The sequence below is a fragment of the Castanea sativa genome, chromosome 3 (assembly GCF_040712315.1).
Source record: "Castanea sativa cultivar Marrone di Chiusa Pesio chromosome 3, ASM4071231v1".
Classification (NCBI taxonomy): domain Eukaryota; kingdom Viridiplantae; phylum Streptophyta; class Magnoliopsida; order Fagales; family Fagaceae; genus Castanea; species Castanea sativa.
Window position 1 is genome coordinate 17,129,548 of NC_134015.1, and position 27,219 is coordinate 17,156,766.

The following is a 27,219-nucleotide window of genomic DNA, read 5'->3' on the forward strand; positions in this document are numbered from 1 at the left end:
GAGTTTAGAATAACATATTAGAGGATCCTTTGATGAGATTAGGATTTGGAATATAATGAATGGAGGCTGACCTACAGGTCAGGTAAGGTTGGGTGCCTAAAAGCATTGGCATCCGGGGGTGTAAAACACCCCCAGTTACTATTTTAGCCACTGAGAACCTAAAAAAATACTCCAACCCAGTATGCAAATTCTAAAAATTTTACAACCTGTGAACAGTAGGTGCTTATATTTAAAACCTACTGTTCACGAGTTTGTAAACCGAAATATATTACTCTTTTCATTTTTTTCTCTCTCTCTCTCACTTTTTCTCTGAACCTCTTAACTCTCTTCTCTTTGAAACTCTCCTCTCTCAACTCTTTGCTTGGTTGGTGATTGTCAATTTTGTGTGGATTTTACTTTGATCTTTTTATGGGTTTCTATGCAAATGGTGTTGCTGTGGTGGTGGGGTGTTGCTGTGGTAGTGAGGTAGGTTGTTGTCGTTGTTGTAGGGTATTGTTGTGGTGGTGAGGTGGAGGTCGTGGGTTTCTAGATTGGTGTGGTGGAAGGTGTGGGTTGGCGTGGTGGAGGTCTGACCTTGCTTTGTCTTGATCAGTGGCTGAGTATGCTTTGGGTAGATTGGTGACCGTGGGTTTTTGTATCTTAGAGGTGGTGGTGGTGTGTATGTGTATCGATGGTGGCGTGTATCAGTGGTAGGGACTGGGGTTGTTGGGTTTTTTTTTTGGTGGTTGCTGGGGGTGTGTGTGGTGGTGGGTGGGTGTTAGAGGTGGTGGTGGTGTATGTGTCGATGGTGGGGACTATGGGATTGCTAGGTTTTTTGTTCTTTTGGTGGTTGTTATGGGATGTGTGTAGTGGTGGGGTGGTGGACCGGTGGGTGAGTGAGCTAATCTTTCTGGTGGTTGCTGTAGAGAGGAAAGAGTGAGATCGGAGAAGAGAGAGAGTAATTTTTTATTTTATTAAGTAGTTTTTATTATTTTATTAAGTTGTATGTAAAAATAAAAACCGAAATGTAGGGTGAGTTATAAAATTGATTGGTAAAATAAATAAAGTAAGTTTTTAGAGTATAAAATAGAACTTTTTTGGCCACCCAGATGCTAATGCTCTAACACTTTCTCATCTCTATACTTAAAATCTAGACACTGGCTCTGGTAAAGATCAGTTCTTTCATGTAAGGACACTATATTTATGGTTCCTAGATCCAATCTAGGTGGCAACTCCATTTTTTTTCCACCTCAATCCACTCAACCGAGGCATACTCTTCCCGTTGCGCCCACAGAGACCCACCTACATATAAATACGTGGATTTGGGCGACGTACCCATATTTGGTATGGATACCTCTACGACACACCTGCTTGGTTGTCCCAACTGTTTTTTTTTTTCTTTTTTCCTTTTAAAAATAAATATTGTTTGATATGACTGGGATACATCTTCGATACTTTCCCGTGATATAAAATTTGAACTACTAAAAAACCCTTATGTTGCCGACGGCAAGGCCCACAACGAGTTGTCCAGTCAAGCTCCATCTTCCAATGGTGAAACCAGCATCCACTCGATATCAACACCACCGCCATAGTGCTGATCTTGCCTCCACCGCATCGATTAAAATCCTTGGTGTGTTGCGTGTGTGCGCCCGCGAGTGCACGTTTGTGAGTGTGTTTAAGACAACGAGTATGACTTTTTTTTTTTTTTTGGATGAACGAATATGACGTTTTGATTCTTATAGTAAATCACTTTATAGAACTTCATTGTTTAAATTGATAGTATATCACTGGGCTACAACTAGACCAGATTATGTAGTGCTATAGTATAGTATGTGTGCTTTCCAGCTAGCATTTAAATTATCTTATTTTATTTTAGATTATTTTTTAGAAAATGTTTATTTTAGATTAATCATATAAATTTGATAATAGTGACTTTTTATTATATGTTTAATTGATAGTAGTGGGCTTACAAATTAAATTAAGTGTATGTTTAGTTGGTATGATTTGGAGGAGGATGGAAACGAGGGAGAGAGAAAATAGGATGGACACCAGGTGATTGTTTATTTGGTTGGGGTCGGAAAATTGATAAGATTTTGGTTGGTTTTAAGTTTTTCTCTCTAGACCCACTAAAATAATCTACCCAATTTGGAGAGAAATTGGGGATAGATGGGAAATGACTCATCTACACCCATCATTTGTTGTGTGCATGTGTTTTTATATTATTATTAATGTTGGATTATAGATTGACCTCAGTTAATTAATTTAATTATCCAAATTGATTAATTATGCCAAATTATATGTAAATCGTAAAGTCATGAACAAATCACCAAATAATTTAAAGTGCAACGGAAAGTAAATTCGACACAGTGATTTGTTGACTAATCGGAAAAATCTCTCACAATGCCAAAATCTCACTGGGTGATTTTTAAGTCACTACTCTCAAGAAACGCTAATCAAAATCAAGAGATTACAAACACAAAGAATCTTACCTCAAACTTGGTCTATCCCAAAGTACTAACCTACAATTGAATCCTTACACTAATTCCCAACTGGTTTTGATTTTGTAAAGACTTCTTCCCTTTGCATGAATCTCAGTACATGACTAACTCCCAACAACTTGAATATTGTTATTGGATACAAAGTTCTTCAATACACTTATAGAGAAGGAACCACTTGTGAATACACTTTAGTGAATGAAACCCTTGAAATCCAAGTCGGCATGGGCCAGAGAACAATTTTGAAATTTATGGAACTGTGAAACTTGATAGATCAAGAGTTATCGAGTGTCCTCATTAATTCTCAATAGAGGCTTAGTATCATGCATGTGTCGAGGTTCACTTATTCAGCTTTTCTCACTTGTTTCTTTGTGCAGTCTTCATATTTTTAATAATACCACTTGATATAGTAATAAGTCATACTTTATGATATTCTAGAATTCACTTAGAACTACTCAAATACAAGTAAAGTGTGTTTTGTCAGAGAATATGCTAACACATGAAAAATATGACCCTAACAATTGAGTATTCGACTATTTCCTTTTGTGTAAGCAATTTCTACGCCCCCCACACACCAAGTTATTACAGAGAGGAAAATATTCCATAAAGGTACCCCTAAGATTCTAGCAGGAGTTTTCAAACCCAATATCTCATAGATATTATGAGGCTTTAGAAATCACTTTGCCAATCCCTTGGGGTTTTCCCACCTTTTCTTAGTTCTCTAAAATTGTTATTATGTTTGTTTATCATGAAGTTTCAGTATCCATAGCAGATCTAACGTAAAGAAAATGATTTCAATTTTTTTCTTTATTTCCTTCCTTTTCTTTTTTTCAAACAATAATAGAAAAATGAGCTTTGGTAGTTTGATATAAAGAAAATCATTATAAAATATATATATATATATATATATATATACACACACACACCGTCGCTTTAGGGGTAATTAATAGCACATTTTTAGTGAAGACTAAGGAGAGGACTTAATTGCATACTGTTAAAATTTAGAGAACTAAATTAAACGAAAATAAAGTTAGTGGACTAAATTAAATTTCAGGCAAAGTTTGAGGATGTTATTTGTAGTTTAGCCAATAATAATATAGCTTTTATGCCTAAACTTTGCCTAAAATATATTATATCTTTAGTATATAAATATACATTGAAAATGAGTCAATAAAAAAAATTAATTTTCAGTTTTATAATACAAACTTAATGAATGGATTGGAATCCATGGTTTACTTGGTCGGGTCTGGACAAATTTTAAACGGGTTTTATTGCCATTATCCATAACAATTTGTAAGCAGGTTCAAATGGGTTAAGTCCAAGGGAATAAAACAAAAAAAGGACTAACATTCCATCTCGATGGATCAAAGTTTTGTGGGTTATCATAAATTTCAGAATCCATATGGACAGCTCCATACCAGACCAAAACTTTCCATCCTTTAGGTATGATGCAGCCTGGAAAGTGGAAACAAATAATTGTAGTGAGACACAACAACTACAAGTGAAAAACAGATACTTGTAGTCTGGAAACTATTAAGCATGACTAATTAGTAATTACCATTGTTGCTAACATCGACTTTTGCCTCTCGGAATAATGAAAACATAGTCGTCATGCGCAACATCTCATCAATTACCTATATCATAAAAGATAGGAGTAAACGGCTTGATGCATGTAAATTGAGTAATGAATCAAACTTTTCGGCATAAGGGGTTAGATACTTAGATATTGGTACATTTGCTATGTGGAGTTTTTTATATGAGAGATTTTGATTTGTCCTTTTTCTTTCAGCAGCATTTGATATGTGTTGCTTTACATATGTATAGATGATTATTTCTTGCTACCGTTTTAAATGGTCTTCTTTTGTTTATTTGGTAAATCATATATTTGGTCCCTAATATTTAGGCTATTTGTCAATTTAGTCTCTAATGATTCATATATGTTAATTTACTCCCTAGCATTTTGGTATTGTATTAAAATAGTCTACACTGTTAAGTAATAAATATAAAATGCTAACATGGCTAATGATTAAAATAATACCAAAACTCAAATGCCACATGCCCTTCTAACATGGAATAAAAATTTATATATATATAAAAAAAAAAAAATGGTTTAATTAAGACCTCACAGAGGGACAATTAATTGGAAATTGGGATCAAACTTAAATCCCTAAAACAATCACAATCTGCATTTCAACAAAGAGAACCAGAGAAATCCAAGAATAAAAATAAGACAAAATCTAAAAATCTATTTCATAGTTTGACCAGAGCTTCTAGTGGATACTGTGAACAACAATCAAAGGCTAACGAAGACACAAGGAGATTAGGGGAAGGGGAATGTACCAAAACTCAAATGCCACATGTACTTCTAACGTGGAATAATTTTTTTTTAATATAAAAAAATAGTTAAATTAAGACCTCACAGAAGGAAAATGAATCAGAAATCGGGATTAAAATTAAATCCTTAAAACAATTACCATATGCGTTTCACCGAGAAATCCAAAAATACAAATAAGACTAACTCTAAAACCTATTTTATAGTTTGACCTGAGCTTTTACAGGATACAGTAAATAACAATCAAAGGCTAACAAAGACACAAGAAGATTAGGGGAAGAGGAATGTCTTCCAAGACAAACATGATCCTAGGGGCGTTTGGTACACATTACCTTATTGTGACATTAAGGTGTTTAGTTCAGTCATTTTTTTCTAAGATTACCATAATCTAATATTACAAAATATATCACATCACTTTAATCACATCACTTTCTTAAATCACCTTCTTAAATGGGGGTGATCTTACATTACTTATTGGCGGTGACGTAATAAGTGATTGAATTAACATAATAGCCCATACTAAAATAAAAATTATTTTACTTATGAGAATTACTAAAATATTAAAAAAAAAATCTCAAAAATTCTATAAACCTCTAAAATGACCAAAATACCATTGGAATTGCCAAAATAACTAAAATGCACCACAAATGTCCAAAATATCCTCAAAACCTCTACAATGACCACAATACCCCTAAACTTTTAAAATGATCAAAATACCCTTGAAACCTCTAAAATTGTCAAACTACCCTCAAAACCTTTAAATTTTCAAAATACCCTTAAAAACTCTAAAATGACCAAATTACCCTCGAACCCTCTAAAAAGTCGAAAATAACCCAAAACCTCTAAAATGACCAAAATGCTCCGAAAAAACTAGAATGACCAAAATACATACAAAACCACTAGAATGACCCAAATACCCCTAAATCTAAAATATTACTAAAATAACCCCCAAACTTATAAAATGATCAAAATACCCTAAAACCTCTAAAATGACCAAAATACCCCTAAAACCTCTAAAGTAGCAAAAATACCTTGAAACCTATAAAATGACAAAAAATACCTTGAAACCTCTAAAATGAGGAAAATACTATTTAAGCCACTAGAATGACCAAAATACCCCGAAACCACTAATATGACCAAGATACCCTTGAAATCACTAAAATGGCCAAAATACCACCGAGACCCCTAAAACAACCAAAAATACACTAGAACCTCTTGAATGACCAAAATACCCATGAAAACTGTAAAATGACTAAAATAACCTCAAAACCTCTAAAATGACCAAAAATACCTAGAAAACTATAAAATTACCAAAAATATCCCAAAATCACGAAATGCCAAAAATGCCCTTAAATCCTCTTGAATTAGCAAAAAACCTAAAACCTCAAAATGACCAAAATACCTTAAAATCACTAAAATGACCAAAAATACCCCCAAAACCATATGAATGACCAAACTACCTCGAAAATTTTAAACTACCCTAAAATACTTGAAACCTTCAAAATACCAAAAATATTGGGTTATTTGAAGGCATTTAGAGATTTTAGAGGTATTTTGGTCATTTTAGAGGTTTTAAGATTTTTTTTTTTTTTTGCCATTTTAGAAGTTAAAGAGTATTTTGACAATTTTAAAAATTTTAGGATATTTTAGTTATTTTAGAGATTTTAATGAAATTTTGGTCATTTTAGAAGTTTTTGAATATTTTGAACATTTTAAAAGTTTCATGGATATTTTTACTCATTTTAAAGTTTCAAGAGTATTTTGTTCATTTTGAAGTTTATTTTGCTCCTAAGAAAGAACATCATTATAAATAGGTAAGTTGAAAGTAGAGTTCATCATTGCGTGCACTCATTTCCATGGTTTTGAAACCCGAACCGTTCATTGAACCATAAAAGGGAGAAGTCTAAGGTTTTTGAGGTCGAACCGAAATTGAACCGGGGTCGAACTGTGATGATGTCATAATTAATTAAAGCCTAAATACAGATATTAAATTTATAAAACTAGCAAAATTGACTAATATATCTATATATGTGAGGGAAATTTAATGATTTTCAAGCATATATTTAATAATTAAATAAGAAAGTTAATAAAATAAAATAATAATCATGAAAACATTAAAATTTATGATTAATTTTTGAAGTAAAGTTGAATATCTTTGAAGGATTTTAATTATAATTTTTTTTTTTTCCTTGTAAGAGATGGATAATTTAATTAAGTGGAATAAAATTGTGTTAAGTAATTTATATAAAAATAAAAAATAAATAAAAATTGCTAAAGGGTTGGACCGCATGGTTCTTGCCACCGATTTGTGCAGTCCAACCCCGGTTTTAGGGGTTCATAGAATTAACAAAAAATCCGGTTCTTTATGCTTAAAAACCGGTTTTCATTCTGGTTCTCGATTTTCATGGTTCGACCTTCAGTCCGGTCCAAATCTGAAAATAGTGCTCATTTCAAGACTATTGGATAAGGTCACTATAGTTTAACGATGAAAAACCAATTATTATCCAAACAAAAACTATTCTAAAAGCAGGTGCTTGCTCTGGAATTATATGGCTGTGTTACGCCATTGTCTATTCCAAAAATAGTAATTTTGAATTTCACGTGTAAAACCGCACATGTATATGAAACAGATTCCTCACACTAAAAATGGAACCTACATATCCGTGGAGCCCCTACTATGATTCCAGCTGCTTGGTGAACAAAAAAATTTATCAAAACGAGTACAATAGTTTAATTAACCTTGTTTTATACTTTTATCACTCTAGTTTTCTATAAAATTTCCTTAGTTACATAGTTAGAAAAAGAAAAAGAAAAATACTTGTAAAGGGATTACAAAGTTATTTGACCGAACAACATTACAAATAATACTCCATGAAGACAGTTCTGGGATACAGTAAAGTTTCCACGACACAAATGTGAAATGTGTGACAACTCAATTCAATTATTTTGACATATCTTATCTTTTCCCTCATCCGTTTCAGACTTTTTTTTTTTTTTTTGTCTGCTATGTGGATATACTCATCGTTATTGTTGTTGTTTTTCCTAATCTAATAATTTGATAGTTTTACGATAGAGGAAATTTTGATTGGTGTTGTAGAGAAACAAAAGTAAATCTCTCCCTCACGTTTAATAAGTTTTATTATGTAGTAAAAAAGAAAAAAACTTTAGAAATGGATTACTTTAGTTTTAAGTGTTGTACATCATGCTTCACGCACCTAACCCCTAAATTTAAGCCACCTCAGAGGTGGATAAGAGTAGAGTTACATGTTGTTGCTTTGCATCCATCCTTTTAATTATTTATTTATAGAATATTTTAAATAAATTTTTCGATGTGAATTTTTAATAGTGGATACAAAGGAATGTGATAGAATATTTAGCCATTTTAAACCATGTATATCCTATTGCAGGGTTGTTATGAGTAATGTAATATGAAAAAGAATAATTATAGGTTATTTTATATAGTTGATCTCTATTCTTTACACCATATAATTATAGGGTAATTATAGGATAATTTATATAGGTGTTGTTCCTTAGGTTCTCCACTTGAGATTGAGCTATGTGGTTACTTAACTAAAAAATACACTTCTATCCTATGAGGAAAAATTCACATGGCAAAATCTTAAGAGGGGAACCTAAGAAATAGTACCTAAGTCTTGCCCTTTTAATTTGGTTCAATTCAATATCTGCGGTTATCCTTAGATGGGGAAAAATTAGGATCCAGATCCTCTCCATTTCTATTTGAAATGGAGAGTATCCATTTTATGGTCAGGATTTGTTTTAAATAAATCAAAGGTTTGAAGCATGCCACATCATTTAAAATCCAACTGACTTAACTCAGCAAGTTCAACCAAGGTTAGCTTTAAAGGTTATTGTCATTTAATATATTTATTCTTTTTTTTTAACTACTTCTCTGTATCTCTCTTCCTCTTCCTCTCTTTCTCCCTCTTCCTTAAAGCAACCCACAACCACAACAACAAGAACTCCACCACCATGCCGCCACCACACCACTTCTCTATATCTCTCTTCCTCTTCCTCTCTACCCTCTCTCTCTGTCTCCTCTGTTAGAAATACTGAATTGAATAGTATTGTATTTCTCACAGAAAGAATATACATGAGTGCCTTTATATAGGAGGCATATGAGTGCAGTACAAGTAAATATGAGTGTAGTACAAGTAAGAGTGCTATACAAGTAAGAGTGCTAAACAAGTAAACTAGTTGGGCCTAAAGCCCACAACACTATATATGTTAACAGCCCCCCTCAAACTCAAGGTGGATGTGAGACCAACTTGAGGTTGTCAACCAAAGTACGAAGGCGTCCCTTAGGATGTGACTTGGTGAAGATATCTGCAAGTTAATCTGTAGAGGAGATTGAGATTAGCTTGAGAGCACCATGGACAAGATGATAACGGATAAAATGACAATCGATCTCGATGTGTTTAGTCCGTTCATGGAAGACATCATTGTGAGCAATATGAATGGCACTCTTGTTGTCACAATAAAGAGGAGTAGCAGAGGATGTCGACACACCTAAGTCTTTGAGAAGCCATCGTAGCCAAAGAAGCTCAGATGTGGTATCAGCAAGGGCACGATATTCTGCTTCAGTACTAGAACGAGCCACATGAGTTTGTTTCTTGTTTCGCCAAGAAATCAGAGAAGAACCAAGAAGAAAACAATAACCAGTGGTGGACCTGCGATCAATGGGATCTCCTGCCCAATCAACATCAGAAAATGCACGGAGAACAAGAGGAGACCGAGCAGAGTAGAAAAGACCATGGAAGAGAGTGCCTTTTAGGTACCGAAGAATGCGCAGAACAGCAGCATAGTGAGTCGATCGTGGGGCAGACAGATATTGGCTCACCTAGTGAACAGCATAGGAAATGTTTGGACGAGTAACAGTGAGATAAACTAGGCTGCCAACTAAGCGTCTGTAAAGAGAGGGATTAGACAATGGTTTCCCCCCTGAGGGAGTCAGATGCGCATTAAGCTCGACTGGAGTGTCAACAGTCTTGCTATCAGTGAGTCCAGCTCTAGACAAGAGTTCAGAGGCATACTTGGCTTGAGTAATGTAAAGGCCATCTGTAGAATGAGTGATTTCAAGACCCAAGAAGTAGCTGAGATGTCCAAGATCTTTCATCTCAAACTGCTGATTGAGAAAATCCTTGAGTTCTTGAATGCCATTGAGGTCATCACCAGTTATGATCATATCATCCACATACAAGAGAAGTAAAATAGTGTCTTTGTCAGTGCGACGAAGAAATAAGGCAGAATCATAATGACTGGTAACCCAAACGAGAGATGGTAGAGCTGAACTTGGCAAACCAAGCACGTGGAGCTTGTTTAAGGCCATAAAGTGCACGTCGAAGGTGACAAACCTTGTTTGATTTAACAGAGAGACCAGGAGGAGGTTGCATATAAACTTCTTCACTCAAATCCCCATTAAGGAATGCATTTTTGACATCCATCTGGAAAAGATCTTATTTACTGGCAGCAGCAACAGCTAAGAGGGCACAAACAGATGAAATACGAGCAACCGGAGCAAAGGTCTCTTCATAATCAATCCCATACTCCTGTGTAAAACCTTTTGCAACAAGACGAGCTTTGTAGCGCTCAATGGACCCATCAGAGCGAGTCTTAATCTTGTAGATCCACTTACAACCAACCACAGATTTCCCAGGGGGGAGAGTGACCAAGTCTTAAGTATGGTTTTTAGATAATGCATCAAGTTCCTCTTTCATTGCAATCTGCCATAAAGGGTCAGTGGAAGCCTCACGATAGGTGTGAGGCTCGTGCAATGTAGCAAGGGCAGTGTAACAATGATAGTCAAGTAAATGTGCAGGAATGGACCTTACCCGAGTTGAGTGACGAGGTGGAATGTCTTGTACATGATCTTCAGGCGGAGCAGGAGCAGGGGAACCAAAATCAAGGTTGGGTAGCTCGTCTTCGACCTGTTCATCTTCCACCTGTTCATTAAAAGGGGAACTAGGAAAGGAATCAAGGATTTCTGGTGGTTGGACAGAGAAGTTAATAGGAGAATCAAGAGCAGCTACAGGAGGATCAGGATCAGCTATAGGAGGGTCAGGAGCAGCTACAGAAGGAATTTACGTCTCATCTAGAAATAGATCTAAGACAGAAGAGGAAGATAAAGAAGTACGGAAGTGAGAGAGCTCGATAAAGAGGCGATGTTCCCAAAAGACAACAATGTGGGAGACACGAAGACGATGAGAAATAGGATCATAACACCGATACCCCTTTTGAGTTTTGCCATAACCAAGAAAATAACAAAGTCTTGACCTAGGCTCAAGTTTGTTATGCTCATGTGGCTGAAGAAGAACGAAACAAGCAAAGCCGAATGAGCGTAAGTGGTGATAGTCTGGAGGTGACCCAAAAAGGCGCTCATATGGAGTTTGATTTTGGATGACAGGACTGGGAATGCGATTAATAGTATGAACAGCATGAAGAGCAGCTTCACCCCAAAAAGGAGCAGGAACTTTGGCAGAGAGAAGAAGAGCACGAACAGTGTCAAGAATATGACGAAGTTTTCGTTCGGCTCTACCATTTTGCTGAGAGGTACCTGGACAAGTTAGTTGATGAACAGTGCTATAGGAATGCAAAACAGCTTGGAAAGCATATTGAGTTTACTCAAGAGCATTATCAGATCGAAAAATTTTGATACGTTTAGAAAATTGAGTTTCAACCATTTTTGCAAAATTAGAATACACTTGCAATAATTCAGAACGATGTTTCATATTAAAGATCCAGCTATAGCGAGAGTAATCATCAACAAAGACGACAAAATATCGAGATCCACCAATACTAGAGACAGAGGAAGGTCCCCAAACATCAGAATGAATAAGGTTAAAGATATCAGTGGATATAGATTCACTAGAATTGAAAGGCAAAGCTGGTTGTTTTCCTAATTGTAATTGACATGAAACACAATCAAAATTTTCTGTAGACACTGAACCTAGCAAACCTCTAGAAGCCAATTGTTGTACACAGGAAGAAGATGCGTGACCAAGTCGAGCATGCCAAAGAGCAAGAGAAGGAATATAAGAAACTGTAGCAGCTGCGGCAATAGAAACAGGAGCAACAAGTGAAAGACGAAGGTTGTCCACGGGAAACATACGCCTAACTCTGGGACCGGTCCCTAGCTCCTGTCCCGTCCTTGGATCCTGCACAATACACCCAGAATAATCAAATATGATTCGATAACCCAACTCAGCTAATTGTCCCACATAAAACAAATTGTAAGAAAGGTCAGGAACATTAAAGACCCCAGAAACGAAGAGGTTGGAGGTTGAAACGGAACCTATATTATGACCAGACATTATGGAACCATTTGCTGTACGAATAGTAAGAGGGTGTGGTGCAGGTTTGAGTTCAGAAAATAAGGACGAGTGAGGTGTCATGTGATTGCAACAAGCAGAATCCATAAGCCAAGAGGAAGGAGACATACCGAACAAAGCTGAGAGAGAAGAGGAATAAGATGCATTACCAACCATACGAATGACATTAGCGATGATGTTTTTAAGGTCATTTGTGGTCATGGTGAAAGTGCGACCTGAAGACTTAGACTGTGCAAAGACGGAAGCCACTGGTTGGACACTCTCAATGTTAGCAATAGTGGCAGAAGAACCTGAAACAGCTAATTTATTGCGCTGAAAGCAAGTCTCAATATTATGGCCAAAACGTTTACAAAAATTGCAAAAGCATTTGCTAGATTGTCGGCGACGATTGTTGCAAAAGGAAGAAGACCTGTCCTTATTCTTCATTTAGAAGAAAAATATGCAAAAAATGGATTGCAAAAATGAAATCTACGCGAAAAACTGAGTAAGGAGCACCTGGGCTGCAAAAAGTCAACTCTGCGAAAAAGTCAACAGTCAACGGTCAACGGTCAGTCAACGATGACGTGGTGGGTGACGTCAGCAGCGCACTGGAAGGTGACGTCAGCAATGACGTGGCAAGCTGACGTAGGAAGCTGACGTGGTAGGATGACGTGGCAGCTGGCGTGGCAGGATGACGTGGCTTAGGGTTGACGTCAGTAGGAGCAGTCTAGCGCGTGAGGCGCGTGGAAGCTCCGATGACTGTGAGGTTTTCACGAAAAGGTAGATCGGAGCAAGACGATCTTCGTGGTACCTTCGAAAATTTTTTCGGAGCAATATTCACGGCGGTGCCGAAAAGGGCAGTAGTCTTTGTAGTGTTCGAACTCCCCAACGGCGGCTGCTACAGGTCCGGAACCTGAGGACGATGTCTAGAAGACTCGAAGGTTCAACAGCGAAAGACTGTGGCAGTTGTTGTGACAGCGGAAGCAATATTAAGAATGGAGTTACACCAATAAAGACAAGACTGCTAAGAAAAGGTCAGAGTAGTGGCTCTGATACCATGTTAGAAATACTGAATTGAATAGTATTGTATTTCTCACAGAAAGAATATACATGAGTGCCTTTATATAGGAAGCATATGAGTGCAGTACAAGTAAATATGAGTGTAGTACAAGTAAGAGTGCTAAACAAGTAAACTAGTTAGGCCTAAAGCCCACAACACTATATATGTTAACATCCTCATTATTTCATTTATCTTTCTCTCTCTTCCTTCTCTTCAAATCATTATGCTCTCTCCTCTTCAAACCTAAAGCATTTCCTTCCTCTCTCTCTTTCAAATCAGTATGGAGACAACCCCATCAAATCGGCTGGGTTTCAGTTTGGATGAATATCAATTTTGTAAATGGGTTTCAGTTTTGGCTGGGTACCAAAGTGAGGTGGGTTTTAGTGGTGGTGGGGTGGGTTGTTGTCGTGGTGGTTTAGTGGGTGGTGGGTGACGTGGTTGTTGCAACGGTGAGATTAGCGTGGTGTGAGTTTATATAATCAAATTTGGTCGTGGGTTTGATGAGTGTGGACGCGGGTGTCGTTGGGGTTTGCCGTGGTGGTGGGGATGGGTGATTGATGGTGATGGTGGCTGATGTGGGTTTGCGGTATTGTGGCGGTGGCATGGTAGTGGTAGTGGCATGGTTCTGGCATGGTGGTAGCAATGTATTGCAATGTCTGTTGGGTAGTTTTTTTAATGGGTTATTGTGTGATGGCGTGGTGGTGGCATGGTGCTGGAGTTATTGTTGTTGTGGTTGTGGGTTGCTTTAAGGAAGAGGGAGAAAGAGAGGAAGAGGAAGAGAGATACAGAGAAGTAGTTAAAAAATAAAAAATAAAAAAGAATATATATATATATTAACTGGCAATAACCTTTAAAGCTAACCTTGGTTGAACTTGCTGAATTAAGTCAGTTGGATTTTAAATGATGTGACATGCTTCAGACTTTTGATTTATTTCAAACAAATTCTGACCATAAAATGGACACTCTCCATTTCAAATAGAAATGGAGAGGATCCCGATTTTTATTATGGGTTAAATGGAACAATAAATAACTATATTTCATACCACATAAATTGGCATTTGTCATATCAAATTATTTTAAAAAAAAAAAAATTCTGCACACGCTAAAATCATTATCATCTCATTAATCTCTCTCTATTTTCCTTTTTTTTTTTGGTAATGCATTAATGTCTCTCTCATCACTAGTCAATATCGTCCCCATCTCTTTGCCCAAAAAAAATCAACTTGCAATATTTTCTTATCTCTTCCAGATTCTTGGCAGCCAAACACATGACTTCTAAAATAACTTATAATTGCTAGCCACCATGATCTACTTATAAAACTATACATCTAAAACAAAGCATAAATGACTTCTTAATTTTTGTGTTTTCGGTTTTGTTTCATGTATGTAGCTCGGCTAGGATGAGAGCCTCTGAATCCAAAAAAAAAAAAAAAAAAATCATCAAGAACAGAGCAAGAGCAATAGAAAAAGGAGAACAAGAGGCAAAAAAAAAAATTGTAAAAGGTTGATATTATCGGTCATCCCACAGCTCTTTTTATGAAATTTCACTTGGGTTTTTTTTATCATAATAGCCTCTGAATTGAAAAATAAAAGAAAAGATCAAGAGAAAAAAGACAACAAGAGCAAAAACGGCAAAAGTTTGAAAATTTTCTGCTTAAAGAAGCAGAACCCAATAATGTTTTGTATAGATTAGGGAAGAACCTCTGATTTGACAATTAATGAATAAGAAATAGGCAACAGTACAAAGGGAAACAGATTTTCCACATCTCGCCCCCAAAAATAAAGAGAAAGATATTGTTATGGATGAATAGGCGTGACTTCTTCACCAATGACAACTGGATCTTTGCAAACCAGTTTATTTCATAAATAAAAATCCGGCTGCTCTCTATTCTTTTTTCTTTTTTCTTTTTTTGAGAAAAGGTTGCTCTCTATTCTGATTCTACAAGAAAAAAAAAAACATTGAATTGGGAAATAACCTTAACAAATCCGAAAAACCTTCGAATATATCAAACTCAAAACCAGAACAAAAAACCCAAATGACATCTTAAAGAGAGAGAGAGAGAGAGTTATTTGATTTCACGTGTTTAGATTTTAATTTGGGTTTTATTTTTAATAATTTGATGTGGCAGTACAATTAGTAGTTAACATGGCATGATTTTTTTTTTTTTTTTTTTTTCTGTTTGACACATTATTTTTTTCCATCTTATAATAATGGTAAAGACTAAATTGGCATATCATTAAAAATGTTATGGACCAAATTGACAAAATTGAAAGGTTAATAACCAAATTGAGATATGGTGCAAAGGATAATGACCAATTTTGTAATTTAACCATAATTATATTAACATAATAATTATGACATTGATATTTCAAATTTCAACAATTACAATACACTGAAAAACACATTAATACTTAATGTCACACACTAACAAGATCATTCTCACCTTAATAAGTAACTAACAAGAGGAAAATAATTTGAGTAACATGGCGCTCTGCGTACCTGCGTACCCTTGAATTGATGAAAACTAAGTAAGAACCATGACATATTACAAGCCTTGGTGACATATTTTATTTAGCCTTCATACTGAACCATTTTGATAGAAGCCATGAACGTGGCGTAGACTCTCCGCTCATCCATTAGGTGAGACGTTCAATGTCAAACCAGAACCAGCTAGCTTTTGCTCGGTTATTTGATCAAGTCGCTTTGCCATTTCTGGTGTGAGATGATTCTTCCAATCTCCAACTTACTTTTCCTAAAAAATGCGTTATTTTTGAACTTATGTGTGTTGACTCCATCTTGCGTGATTCCATGCTCCAATCTTGCCATTCCACTTTTATTCACCTCTAAACTAGACATGTGCTCAAAACTGCATAGGTCTATAATCTTTTGCACCACACCTTTATTTTCCTCCTCCAAGGAGAAAGAGTAACCTATGAATTGAGCCATTTTCTTTACCCAAAATACAGTTTCATTTTCTAAATCTTCATACTTTAAAACTTGTATCATTTCTGGTGATTCCAAACTAGCTCTCCAATACCCTAATAAATGATCCCAATATGGTCCACAAGCAATTAATCCTTGACAAAAGAACTCAAGTGCATCCTCCAAAGGAACGTCTTCCATGGATGAGACTTCCTCTTTACCACTCATCTTGTGATTAAAGTGCCATAGAGACACAAATGCATCTTTTGAATCCCTGCATATGTAAACAATTTTACAACTAGAATTTGTAATCGATTTTGGTAAGGAAATGTAGGGAATGTGTGTAGCCACAAGTGGAACATCTAGATTCAATTTTCGTGGGCTTGAGCAAATATTCACCTCAATGAAGGGTATGCAATCATGTGCCAATCTTGTGAGTAAGGGTTTGTAGACTCATCAACATGAAATCGTGTCATAATGGCAAAAGTCAAAGCCCTAAGCCAAGTTGTGCCAGATTTTGGAGTACTACTCACAATCACCTGATTGGGTTGAGGCTTGAAATGTTCTTGAGCCGACAACATTCCTTCTAACTGGAATGAACCGCACCAAAAACCTTCGTACTTGTATAGATCAAACACCCAAGCATCCTCTCATTGCATTTGTTATGGGTCGCTGGATCAAACCTGTACTCTTCTTTCTCATTGCATTTTAGACTCTGGTTCATTTTGGAAGAAGAGGATTCCATTGTTAAAAAAAGAAAGTAAAGAAAGCTAACTCGAAATATGTTGGGTGTGCATACCTTTTTTGGAAAGAAAATATTGAAGGTGTGTATATATACCTGAATGGGAAACAACGTCATTATAAATAGGTAAACAACAAGTAAAGTTCATCATTGTGTGCACTCATTTCAAGACTATTGGACAAGCGACAAGTTTACTAAAGTTTAAAGTTAACTTTTTAAGTTTTACCTATTAGGTCAGTATTATTTTCAACAATCTTTTCAATTTATATCAATTTTTTATTTGATAAACCTCACAACAAATCATCTTTAAGAGATATCTTATAAAAGTATTCACATTGGGCATTGAAAATGGTATATGCAGAAAAATTTTAGCATCAAAGCACAAAACAACCCCATTACCGAGTCTTGTACTTGTAAAAAGTTTTACAAATAGTGCTACAGTGGACTTCTACATATACAAGTGATTGTTCACCCATTGTAAACTTAAATTTCATTTTTTTTATTGGGTAATATATATTATTTTATTGAGAGAGAGATTGGATTATATTATTTTATTGGGTAGTATATATTATTTTAATGAGTTGAATAGGAAAATAAAAGTTGAAATGTTGGGTGTGTTGTAAAATGGTATGGTATAATTAATAAAGTAACTTTTGAGACCTCAGGAGATCCCATGAAATCATCCACAACAACTAAAATATATTTCTTTCCACCTAAACTCTGAACTCTGGTAGGACCCATGAGATCAATGTGCAACAACTCTAGAGGTCTTAAGGTTTGAACTTCAATTATAGACAGATGTTTGGACTTCACTTGTTTACCCATCTGACATGGTCCACATATGCACTTCTCTATCTTTTCAAACTTGGGCAAACCAATAATTGCATCACACTTGGAAATTTTCTCTAATTGCTTATGACTTGCGTGTCCCAACCATTGATGCCATAAGTTTACTTGATTGATCTTCGCACTAAAACACTTGTTGCTTATACTTGGTGTTATGTCATAACAGTTATCAGCTGTCCTAACACCAATACACATGCAGTCCCATCCTCCATCAAGTATCTCACATTCATACTTGGTAAAGAGAAAATTCAGTCCATTGTCACAAATTTGACTAATGCTAAGTAAGTTAGTCTTCAGCCCATCAACATACCAGACATCTTCAAATACCGGCAACCTTGGAATGTCCACAGTTCCAATGCCTCTTATCATAGATTTGCTCCCATCTCCAAACGTGATTGTCCCAATCTTTCCTTCAAAAAGTGTCTTGAATAAAGCTTTATTTCATATGCCTAGAACAACCACTATCCAAATACCAAAGACAGGAATCACATGCCTTTAAGTCAGTTAAAGCAATATAAGACACAAAATTGTCATCATATTTAATTATACCGAGATACTCAAGGAAAGAATTAACACATGCAATAAGAGATATAAACCAAAAGTAGACAAGTTGGAGTTTTAGCAAAAAGAACTTCAAAGAATCCATGACAACAAGGGTCAAAGATCAACTCTTAAATCAAAAGATCTAAAAACAGAAGAGCTAACCTGCTCTAATACCACTTGTACGTTTTTAGACCTCTTAACACAAGTTGTTTAACCTAGTTATTTAGCCAAGTGATTACTTAGATAAATTATTTAGATTTAGGTTAACACAATAGAATCATATCATGTAAATAATGCGGAAATATAAAGAACATAACAATATGATAATGCAAGAAAACCAAACCGATAAAAAACCTAGAGAGGATTTAACCTAACTATCCTCAAGGTAAAACAGATCCACTATAAAATAATTGAAGTTTTACAATAGAACTTAAACCACTAACATCATATTGCTACCTCATGTAGAAAACTTACTACCTTGACTACGTGACTACCTTGACCACGTGACAGCTTCGAGTCCACGGACTACTTCATTCTTTGATTCACTGCAACCACAAGTTCTCCTACTTGTGACTTTGAGACTCCATTCAAAGGTTTCAAATCTTCTTTAAAGTTCTTTAAGTAGCAACTGAAGATATCACTAAGTTTTTGTCATGAATCTTGATCTTAATAACTCTAAGTGTGTGTATAAAAGTAAATACCTCTAAATCTCACAAAAGATTCAATACACAACTCACAAAAAGACTTCTAAAACGTAGCTAGGGTTTTTCCTTTTATACTTGGAGTAAAACACAAAACCCTACACGTCAAACAGGGTTAGGCTGAATTAGAATTTCTGTAAAAAAGAAAATTTACACGTGGTTCGATCAATTGAGTCTAATTTTCGATCAATCGAGCCTTGCAGATTTAGTTTAATAATTTTTGCAATCACTCGATTCCAATTTTACAAGTAAACACACTTTTAGCAAGCCTAAACATAAACTTTATATTTTGATCATGGTGTCCCAACTCAATACAAATTGAAATTTTAATACATTAGTTCCTAAAATCTTAGAACCTAACATTATGTTATTTCATTCTCCATTCTAAAAACATTAATCTTGAATTTCACGTGTAAAACCCCACATGTACGTATATGAAACAGATTTTTCACACTGGGTGGAACCTACGTACCCGTGGAGATCCCACTATGATTCGAGCTGCTTGGTGAATAATAAGAGAAAAAAGAAATTATCAAAACAATCGAGTACAGTACTGAACTACAAAGTACTGAACTAGTACATAATGCTATGGAAGGACAGTTTCTTGATTGTGAAACAATAAATTAACCTTGTTTTATACTTTTATCATTTTAATTTTCTATAAAATTTCCTTATTACATAGTTAGAAAAAAGAAACTGTAAAGTTTTTAGACCCCTTAAAAACACAATTGGATTAACCTAGTTAATCAGCCAAGTTATTACTTAGTCCAAATTCCAGATCTAGGTTAACACAATCATATAATCATATCATGCAAAGCAACTGAAATATAAAGAACACAATGATATGATGACCTAGGAAAATCAAACTGGTAAAAAACTTGGGGAGGATTTAACCTAGCTATCCTCAAGGTAAAATCGAATCCACTTATGAAAGAATCGAAGTTTGTACAATAGCGACTTAGACCACTAACATCCTATTACTACCCACCAGTAGAAAACTTACTGACACAACCACGTGCAAGCTCCAAGATCACGGACTCCTTCTTTCTTGGATTCTCCAACAAGTACAAGCACTCTCGCTTGTGTATCTTTAACCTCTTATGGCAGCAACTGAATGATCATCAAGTTCTTGACATAATCTTGATTCTTGCTAACCCTAAATATATGTGAAGACAAACACTTCTAGATCTTACAAGAGATTCACACATATAGCATAAACAGAAACAACAAAAACTCTAGAGAGCTTTTGGGTACAAACCTTAGATACAAAAAAAGGCACACTCTTCTTTCTCTTTGAAGCCTTTAAAAATGTGCTTAAAGTTTCCTTTATATAATGGGAGAAGTAGATCAGAAACCCTAATCCTTAATGGGCTTGGGCTGAGTTGGAAAAATCTGCACGACTTTCGATCAATCGAGTCTAATTCTCGATCAATCGAGCCAGGCAGAATTGCACAGTAAATTCTGCAGCAACTCGATTCCAACTTTACATAAAAGACACATACTTGGGACACCTCAATTCAATTATTTTGACATGTCTTGGGCCCGTTTGGTACATGTGTTTAAAAATTGAAAATTGTTGTTTGAAAACATTTGTGGAAATACGTGTGGGTGAAAAGTGTGAAAATGCGTAAAATGTTGTTTAAAAACTGAAAATGATTGTCTAAAAACAACCACCAAACACCACCCTTATCTTTTCCCTCCTGCATTTCAGATTTTTTGTCTGCTATATGGAAATACTCTTCGTCGTTGTTGTTGTTGTTGTTATTGTTTTTCCTAATCTAATAATTTGATAGTTTTACGATAAGGATTTTTTTTATTTGTGTTGTAGAGTAACAAAAGTAAATCTCTCCCTCACGTTTAGTAAGTTTTATTAAAGTGTTTAGGTTGTGTATTTGTTAATGTAACAAACATTACCATTCTAGCCTCTTCCATATAACAATGTAAAACACTCAAAAAGATCCTGCTGATTTGTAAGATTTATTCATAAAAATGTATGCGTAGAAAGAATGCTTGGTTTTATGTTTATAATTTCTGCTATCCGACAGTTTCATATAGTAATGAAAGTGCACCTTTAGTGCTTTATGGAAAGCAAATCAAACCAGGGATATTAATGGCCATGGACGTTAATCCCTTACGATAATCGGCAAACAAATTGTGTGTTGTACATAGAATAGAATCGTTAACAGAGCCCATGAAAATGTGTCATTATCTTGTAAGTAGCCCTCTTTATCTCTGTATAGAACTCGAATGGCTGCTTCATGCTAGCCCATTCATCCAAGGAATTAATGACAATGTCCTCTGTATGTTGAATATACAATGTTAGTGCCTCATGGCCATTGATGGGAGACGAAATAAGCCGGCGCAAACGCCTATGACATTGATATTTCAAATTTCAACAATTACAATACACTGAAAAACACATTAATACTTAATGTCACACACTAACAAGATCATTCTCAACTTAATAAGTAACTAACGAGAGGAAAATAATTTAAGTAACATGGCGTTATGCATGCACTTGAATCGATGAAAACTAAGTTGGAACCATGACATATTACAAGCCTTGGTGACATATTTATTTAGCCACCATACTCAACCATTCTGAGGGAAGCCATGAACGTGGTGTAGACTCTCCGCTCATCCATTAGGTGAGACGTTCAATGTCAAACCAGAACCAGCTAGCTTTTGCTCGGTTATTTGATCAAGTCGCTTTGCCATTTCTGGTGTGAGATGATTCTTCCAATCTCCAACCTTACCTTTCCTAAAAAATGCGTTATTTTTGAACTTATGTGTGTTGACTCCATCTTGCGTGATTCCATGCTCCGATCTTACCATTCCACTTGTATTCACCTCTAAACTAGACAAGTGCTCAAAACTGCATAGGTCTATAATCTTTTGCACCACGCCTTTATTTTCCTCCTCCAAGGAGAAAGGGTAACCTATGAATTGAGCTATTTTCTTTACCCAGAATACAGTTTCATTTTTTAAATCTTCGTACTTTAAAAATAGTATCATTTCTGGTGATTCCAAACTAGCTCTCCAATACCCTAATAAATGATCCCAATATAGTCCACAAGCATTTAATCCTTGACAAAAGAACTCAAGTGCATCCTCCAAAGGAACATCTTCCATGGCTGAGACTTCCTCTTTACCACTCATCTTGTGCTTAAAGTGCCATAGAGACACAAATGCATCTTTGGGATCCCTGCATATGTAAACAATTTTACAACTAGAATTTGTAATGGATTTTGGTAAGGAAGTGTAGGGAATGTGTGTAGCCACAAGTGGAACATCTAGATTCAAGTTTTGTGGGCTTGAGCGAATATTCATCTCAATGAAAGGTACGCAATCATGTACGAATCTTGTGAGTAAAGGGTTTGTAGACTCACCGACATGGAATCGTGTCATAATGGCGAAAGTCAGAGCCTTAAGCCAAGTTGTGCCAGATTTTGGAGTACTACTCAAAATGACCTGATTGGGTTGAGGCTTGAAATGCTCTTGAGCCGACAACATTCCTTCGAACTGGAATGAACCGCACCAAAAACCTTCGTATAGGTAGAGATCAAACCCCCAAGCATCCTTTCTTCTTGGAATGGTTGACATTATCTCTTTGAATTTGTTATGGTTCGTTGGATCAAACCTATACTCTTCTTTCTCATTGCATTTTAGACTGTGGTTCATTTTGGAAGAAGAGGACTCCATTGTTAAAAAAAGAAATGAAAAGAAGCTAGCAAGAAATATGTTGGGTGTGTGTACCTTTTTTTGGAAGAGAAGATAGAAGGTGTGTAGACCTGAATGGGAAACAACGTCATTATAAATAGGTAAATAGCAAGTAAAGTTCAGCATTGTGCGCACTCATTTCCAGGCTATTGGACAAACAAGTTCACTAAGTTTAAAGTTAACTTTTAAAGTTTTCCTCGCCATATTAGTACTATTTTCAACTATCTTTTTAATTTATATCAATTCTTTTTAGATAAACTTTACAATAAATCATCTTTAACCGGTACTTTATAATGCCCCTTAGAGCATCCGTAGCAGATATTGTAAAAAAAATATATCATTTTAACACACCAAAAACCTACTTTATTATTTTACTATATCATTTTACAACATTCTATTTATTAAATGTTTTATATTTTTACCACTTCATTTAAATATTATTTCTTAATTCTTTTTAATTGTTATTTTATTCTTTCTTTATTATTCATTCTTAACCGTCATATTTTCAAACATTTTCTTATTCTAACGGTAACATTTTCAAACAATCCTCTTAATTCAACTGTCATATATCTATATATATATTCCTAAGCATTTTTAAAAATAAAAATAAAAATAAAAATAAACTTAAAAACTGTTACCTTAAAAATAAAAAAAAAAATAAAAAACACATGTATGGTTCCCCTAAAAGCAGGTGCCTGCGTGCTCTGGAACTATATGGTTGTTTTAGGTCGTTGTCCATTCTAAAAACATTAGTTTTGAATTTCACGTGTAAAACCCCACATGTACATATATGAAACAGATTTTTCACACATGTAAGTAGGTGGAACCTACGTACCGGTGGAGATCCCACTATGACTCGAGCTGCTTGGTAAAAAAAGAAAAAAAGAAAAAGAAATAATCAAAACGATCGAGTACAGTACATAATGCTAAGGAAGGACGGTTTCTTGATTATGAAACAATAATTAACCATGTTTTATACTTTTATCATTTTAATTTTCTATAAAATTTCCTTCTTACATAGTTAGAAAAAAGAAACAATTTTGTAAAGGGGTGCTACAAGTTTATTTGACTGAACTACTTTCCAAAAAATACTCCAGGAAGACAGGTCTGGGATAAAGTAAAGTTTCCACAACACGGTGACTTCTATTAAACATTTCTCCTCATTACAGTAACTTGCTTCTTTTTCTTTTTCTGTTTTTTCTCAGCAACTTGCTTATTTAATAGAACCTTGAGAAATGTTCTGTATTGATGATAATAATCAAATACCAAAGTTTTAAGTTGACGAAGACTTGAGCGAATAAAGCAATTTTACTGTGGCAACGGAATTAAGAATCAAAACGCCAGCTTATATATTTTGTTGGGTAGCTAGACATCCAATAAACTAACTTCATTTCCCCATTCAGCCTCGCGTGATATAGATTTAATTATTTGTCTAAGGATCTAAACGACAAACTTCAAGTTGACGAGACAGTAATTTAGAAAGGTCTTCACAACGTAGTAGGTTAGAGATCTGTCCAAAGTTGTGTCCTTGTCTGCTTGGCAAGTGAGAAAGCATGTTAGATATCTCGGCAAAAGTAAACAAATCATTAAAATAAAAGTTGTTCCTCGTAGGGAAATAAAATATAGGATGACGTTTTGATGGTTACATTGCTGGTCACATCCGGAATTCCGGATAGAGTCTTCCTCAAGCAATGTTACTGATCATTTTTTAATACTTTCTCGTCTTAATTTGTTTACCTTATTTAAAAAGTTAAATTTTTTAAGAGAATATCATTTATTATCTTGTTTGTTTTATAAAAATTTATAAATTTATAAAATTATCCTTAAATAAATTTATCAGTTTTTTTTTTTTTTAAAGAGTTATTCTTAATGAGGCAACTAAAAGATACTACAGGTTAGGATAAGACGCCTTTACCTAACAGAAGCAGTCGTCGAACCCATCCGCAGAGCTGCCGAGCTCCCCCAGAACGGCATCGAAGTCATGATACTCTTGTATCGCATCCTCCTTAGCTTGACAAAGCTGGTATTTGGTGTCAGCAATTTCCTTTTCCTTGTCCTTAAGGACCTTTCTCAACACCTCATTCTATTTCTCCAACTCGCCCCGGAGCTGCTCAGACGCCTCAAGTTTTCTCTCCTAGATCGCCTTCCAAGCCCGCAACTCCTCCAACTCCGTCACCGTCGCCTTTGCCCGCACCCTGACCTGTTCCAAGGCCGTCTCGTGGGAAAGGCAGCGGTCCATTAAACCTTTCATCATCACCAAGGCCTGGAAAACCAACAAAGGGATTAAAAGGCAGATGGAGATAATTTGATAAGCAAAAAGAAACGGAAGGAAACAAAAAACTTACCTGCATGGCGCTGAAGAGCCCTGTCTCCCCTATCGCCTATGTCGTATGATTACTTAAATCCTCATAATCTTCTCCCTTGATGATGGACGACAGTTGTTCAAGAGCGTACTGGGAGTCTTCGTAGAGGAGAACAAAGGGCTTTTGGCCGACAGGGACCTGACCCTTCATCAAACCCTTGCTCGTTCCCGACTAGGGAGCGTGGCCATCTCCTTGGCCTCAACTTTCGCCCCGACGGTTGACTCGGCCACCTTGGGCTTCTTTGGGGGATGGTCAGACTTCTTCGACAGTCTTTTCTTCGACAGAGGGATTTGGGTGACGGACTTAGGAGGTAAGTTGCCCTCTTGTTTCTTCTTGGCAATAGCCTGTTGCTTTATGTAAGCCTTCCATCTGCCTTCTTCCATTTCTATACCAACATGGACGAAAAGAAAGAGTTAGCCAAATTGCAATATTAAAGAAAAATAAAGACTAAATGAGAGAGTCTTACGTCTGCAGTCCTGATCATTATAGCGACGGGTAGCTTCGCTAGGTTTAGGACCGTCGCAATACAAGTGGATTTTATCCAATGTGACGAGCTTAGCCCACATCCTCTTTTTCAACTTGATTGCAAAAAAAATTTCCAAGAAGCTCGACTGCTCCAAGGTCATCTATGGACGGTCTCAGGCTATAAAGAAAAGGATGGTTAGAACAAAGGCGGAGAGTGAAATACGAAATTTAGAGAGGACAGATTCTTACCAGACGGAGGCATTATGGCCCAAGTTTTGTCTACGGGCATAAACTCCTAATCGTTAGGGTGACACATCCAGTTGTCACCCTGCATGAAGAAGTAATGACACTTCCAGTTCCTGTTGGATTCTAGGAAGCTGACACACCAACCTAAGTACAGGCTTCATTGGTAGGAAGCTGTACATACCTCTAGATTGAACAATCTCGGACGGACGGTAACAATCGAAGAACTCCTCTATCGTCATCTTTCACTCCCCGTCACTCAAAACTCCATAGAGGACTTCAGCACCAAGGAAAACCCTCTAAGCGTTTGGAGAGATCTAGGTGATGGCAACTCTGAGGTATTGGAGAAGGCGATGGTGGAGAGCACTTAGTGGGAATCAAAGTCCAGCCTTAAACATTTGCTCATATACACTGACGTCCTTAACCCCATCGTAGTAACATTTCTCAAACTTACGAGCTAGACGGATGGGAACGTTGGCAGAGATTTGGTACCTTTCCCTAAGGGTTTCGAAGTGTCTTTCCTTGACAGATTGGACAGGAGGATCAACGTAGATGACGTTGCAACTATTTGAGTCACCACCTGAACCTCCCTTTGATCTAACCACATCCACATCCTTATCCTCCTCTGAAGGAGAATTGGCAGATGGCTCCCTTTCATCATAAGATGTGTCGTGGTCTTCATGACCAGACAAGTACACTTCATCATAGCCCGCTCCTTCGCGGACCCACGATTGATCACTCGAAGCCTCACTAGACATCTATCACCTACACGTGACGGGTAAACCCCTAAGACTCTACAGGTCTATGAAGACGATGGGCTAACAACATTTAAGCTAAGAAACGAAATTAAAAATAGGAGGCAAAGGAATGCTTACTAGCTAAGGACTTGAAGGAGAGACGGACATAGCGTAGCTGACGAACGAAATTGGCGAATGGTCTCCGAGAAGCAACGGAAAAGGCAACTCAAAAATGGAAAGTAGAGGGTGACGCTCTGGCTCTAAAAATTTGTGAAATGTAAAAATGAGAAGGGCAAGCCACAAATATATATAGAGGGAATAGCATGGAAGCTGAAGGAACACTTCGGTACTAGCAATTAACCAGTAGAAACGTGCCACGTGCCCTTATTGCATTAAATGCGCCAGGCTAGCCTGTCTAATCAAGACGCATTTCCTAAAAATTTGTGTTAAACCATCACTCTATAGGTCTGTCTAGGAAACGTGACGATGAACCCATAGAGTGAAGGGGCAGCTGAAGAGGATGAAATTAAGATGGACAGTCAGATTTTACAAAAGCAACCTCAGACGGCTGCACTAAGGTGACGAATGGAGAGAGAAGGTAACACGACAACACGCCTAGTTGGTGAACGGATTAACCTTGGTGGACCATGGCAATGCCACATGACACCCACGTGATTTAATTGGTCCACAAGGAACTTCGAAAGGAAATGATTTGTGCTCCACAATTAACCTTAGTCAACAGAAT

At 36.2% G+C, this 27,219-nt stretch overlaps 1 protein-coding gene and 1 pseudogene across 1 annotated transcript; both read right to left on the reverse strand.

Annotated features, from left to right (window-relative positions):
* Positions 1-15,821: 15,821 nt before the first annotated feature.
* LOC142628610 (flavonol 3-sulfotransferase-like) lies at positions 15,822-16,859 on the reverse strand (annotated as a pseudogene).
* Positions 16,860-21,403: 4,544 nt separating this feature from the next.
* Positions 21,404-22,648, reverse strand: LOC142627025 (flavonol sulfotransferase-like). The gene has a single exon (XM_075800804.1). It carries the CDS (start codon positions 22,646-22,648, stop codon positions 21,584-21,586), a length of 1,065 nt encoding a protein of 354 aa, XP_075656919.1. The 3' UTR covers positions 21,404-21,583.
* Between the last annotated feature and the right edge of the window lie 4,571 nt (positions 22,649-27,219).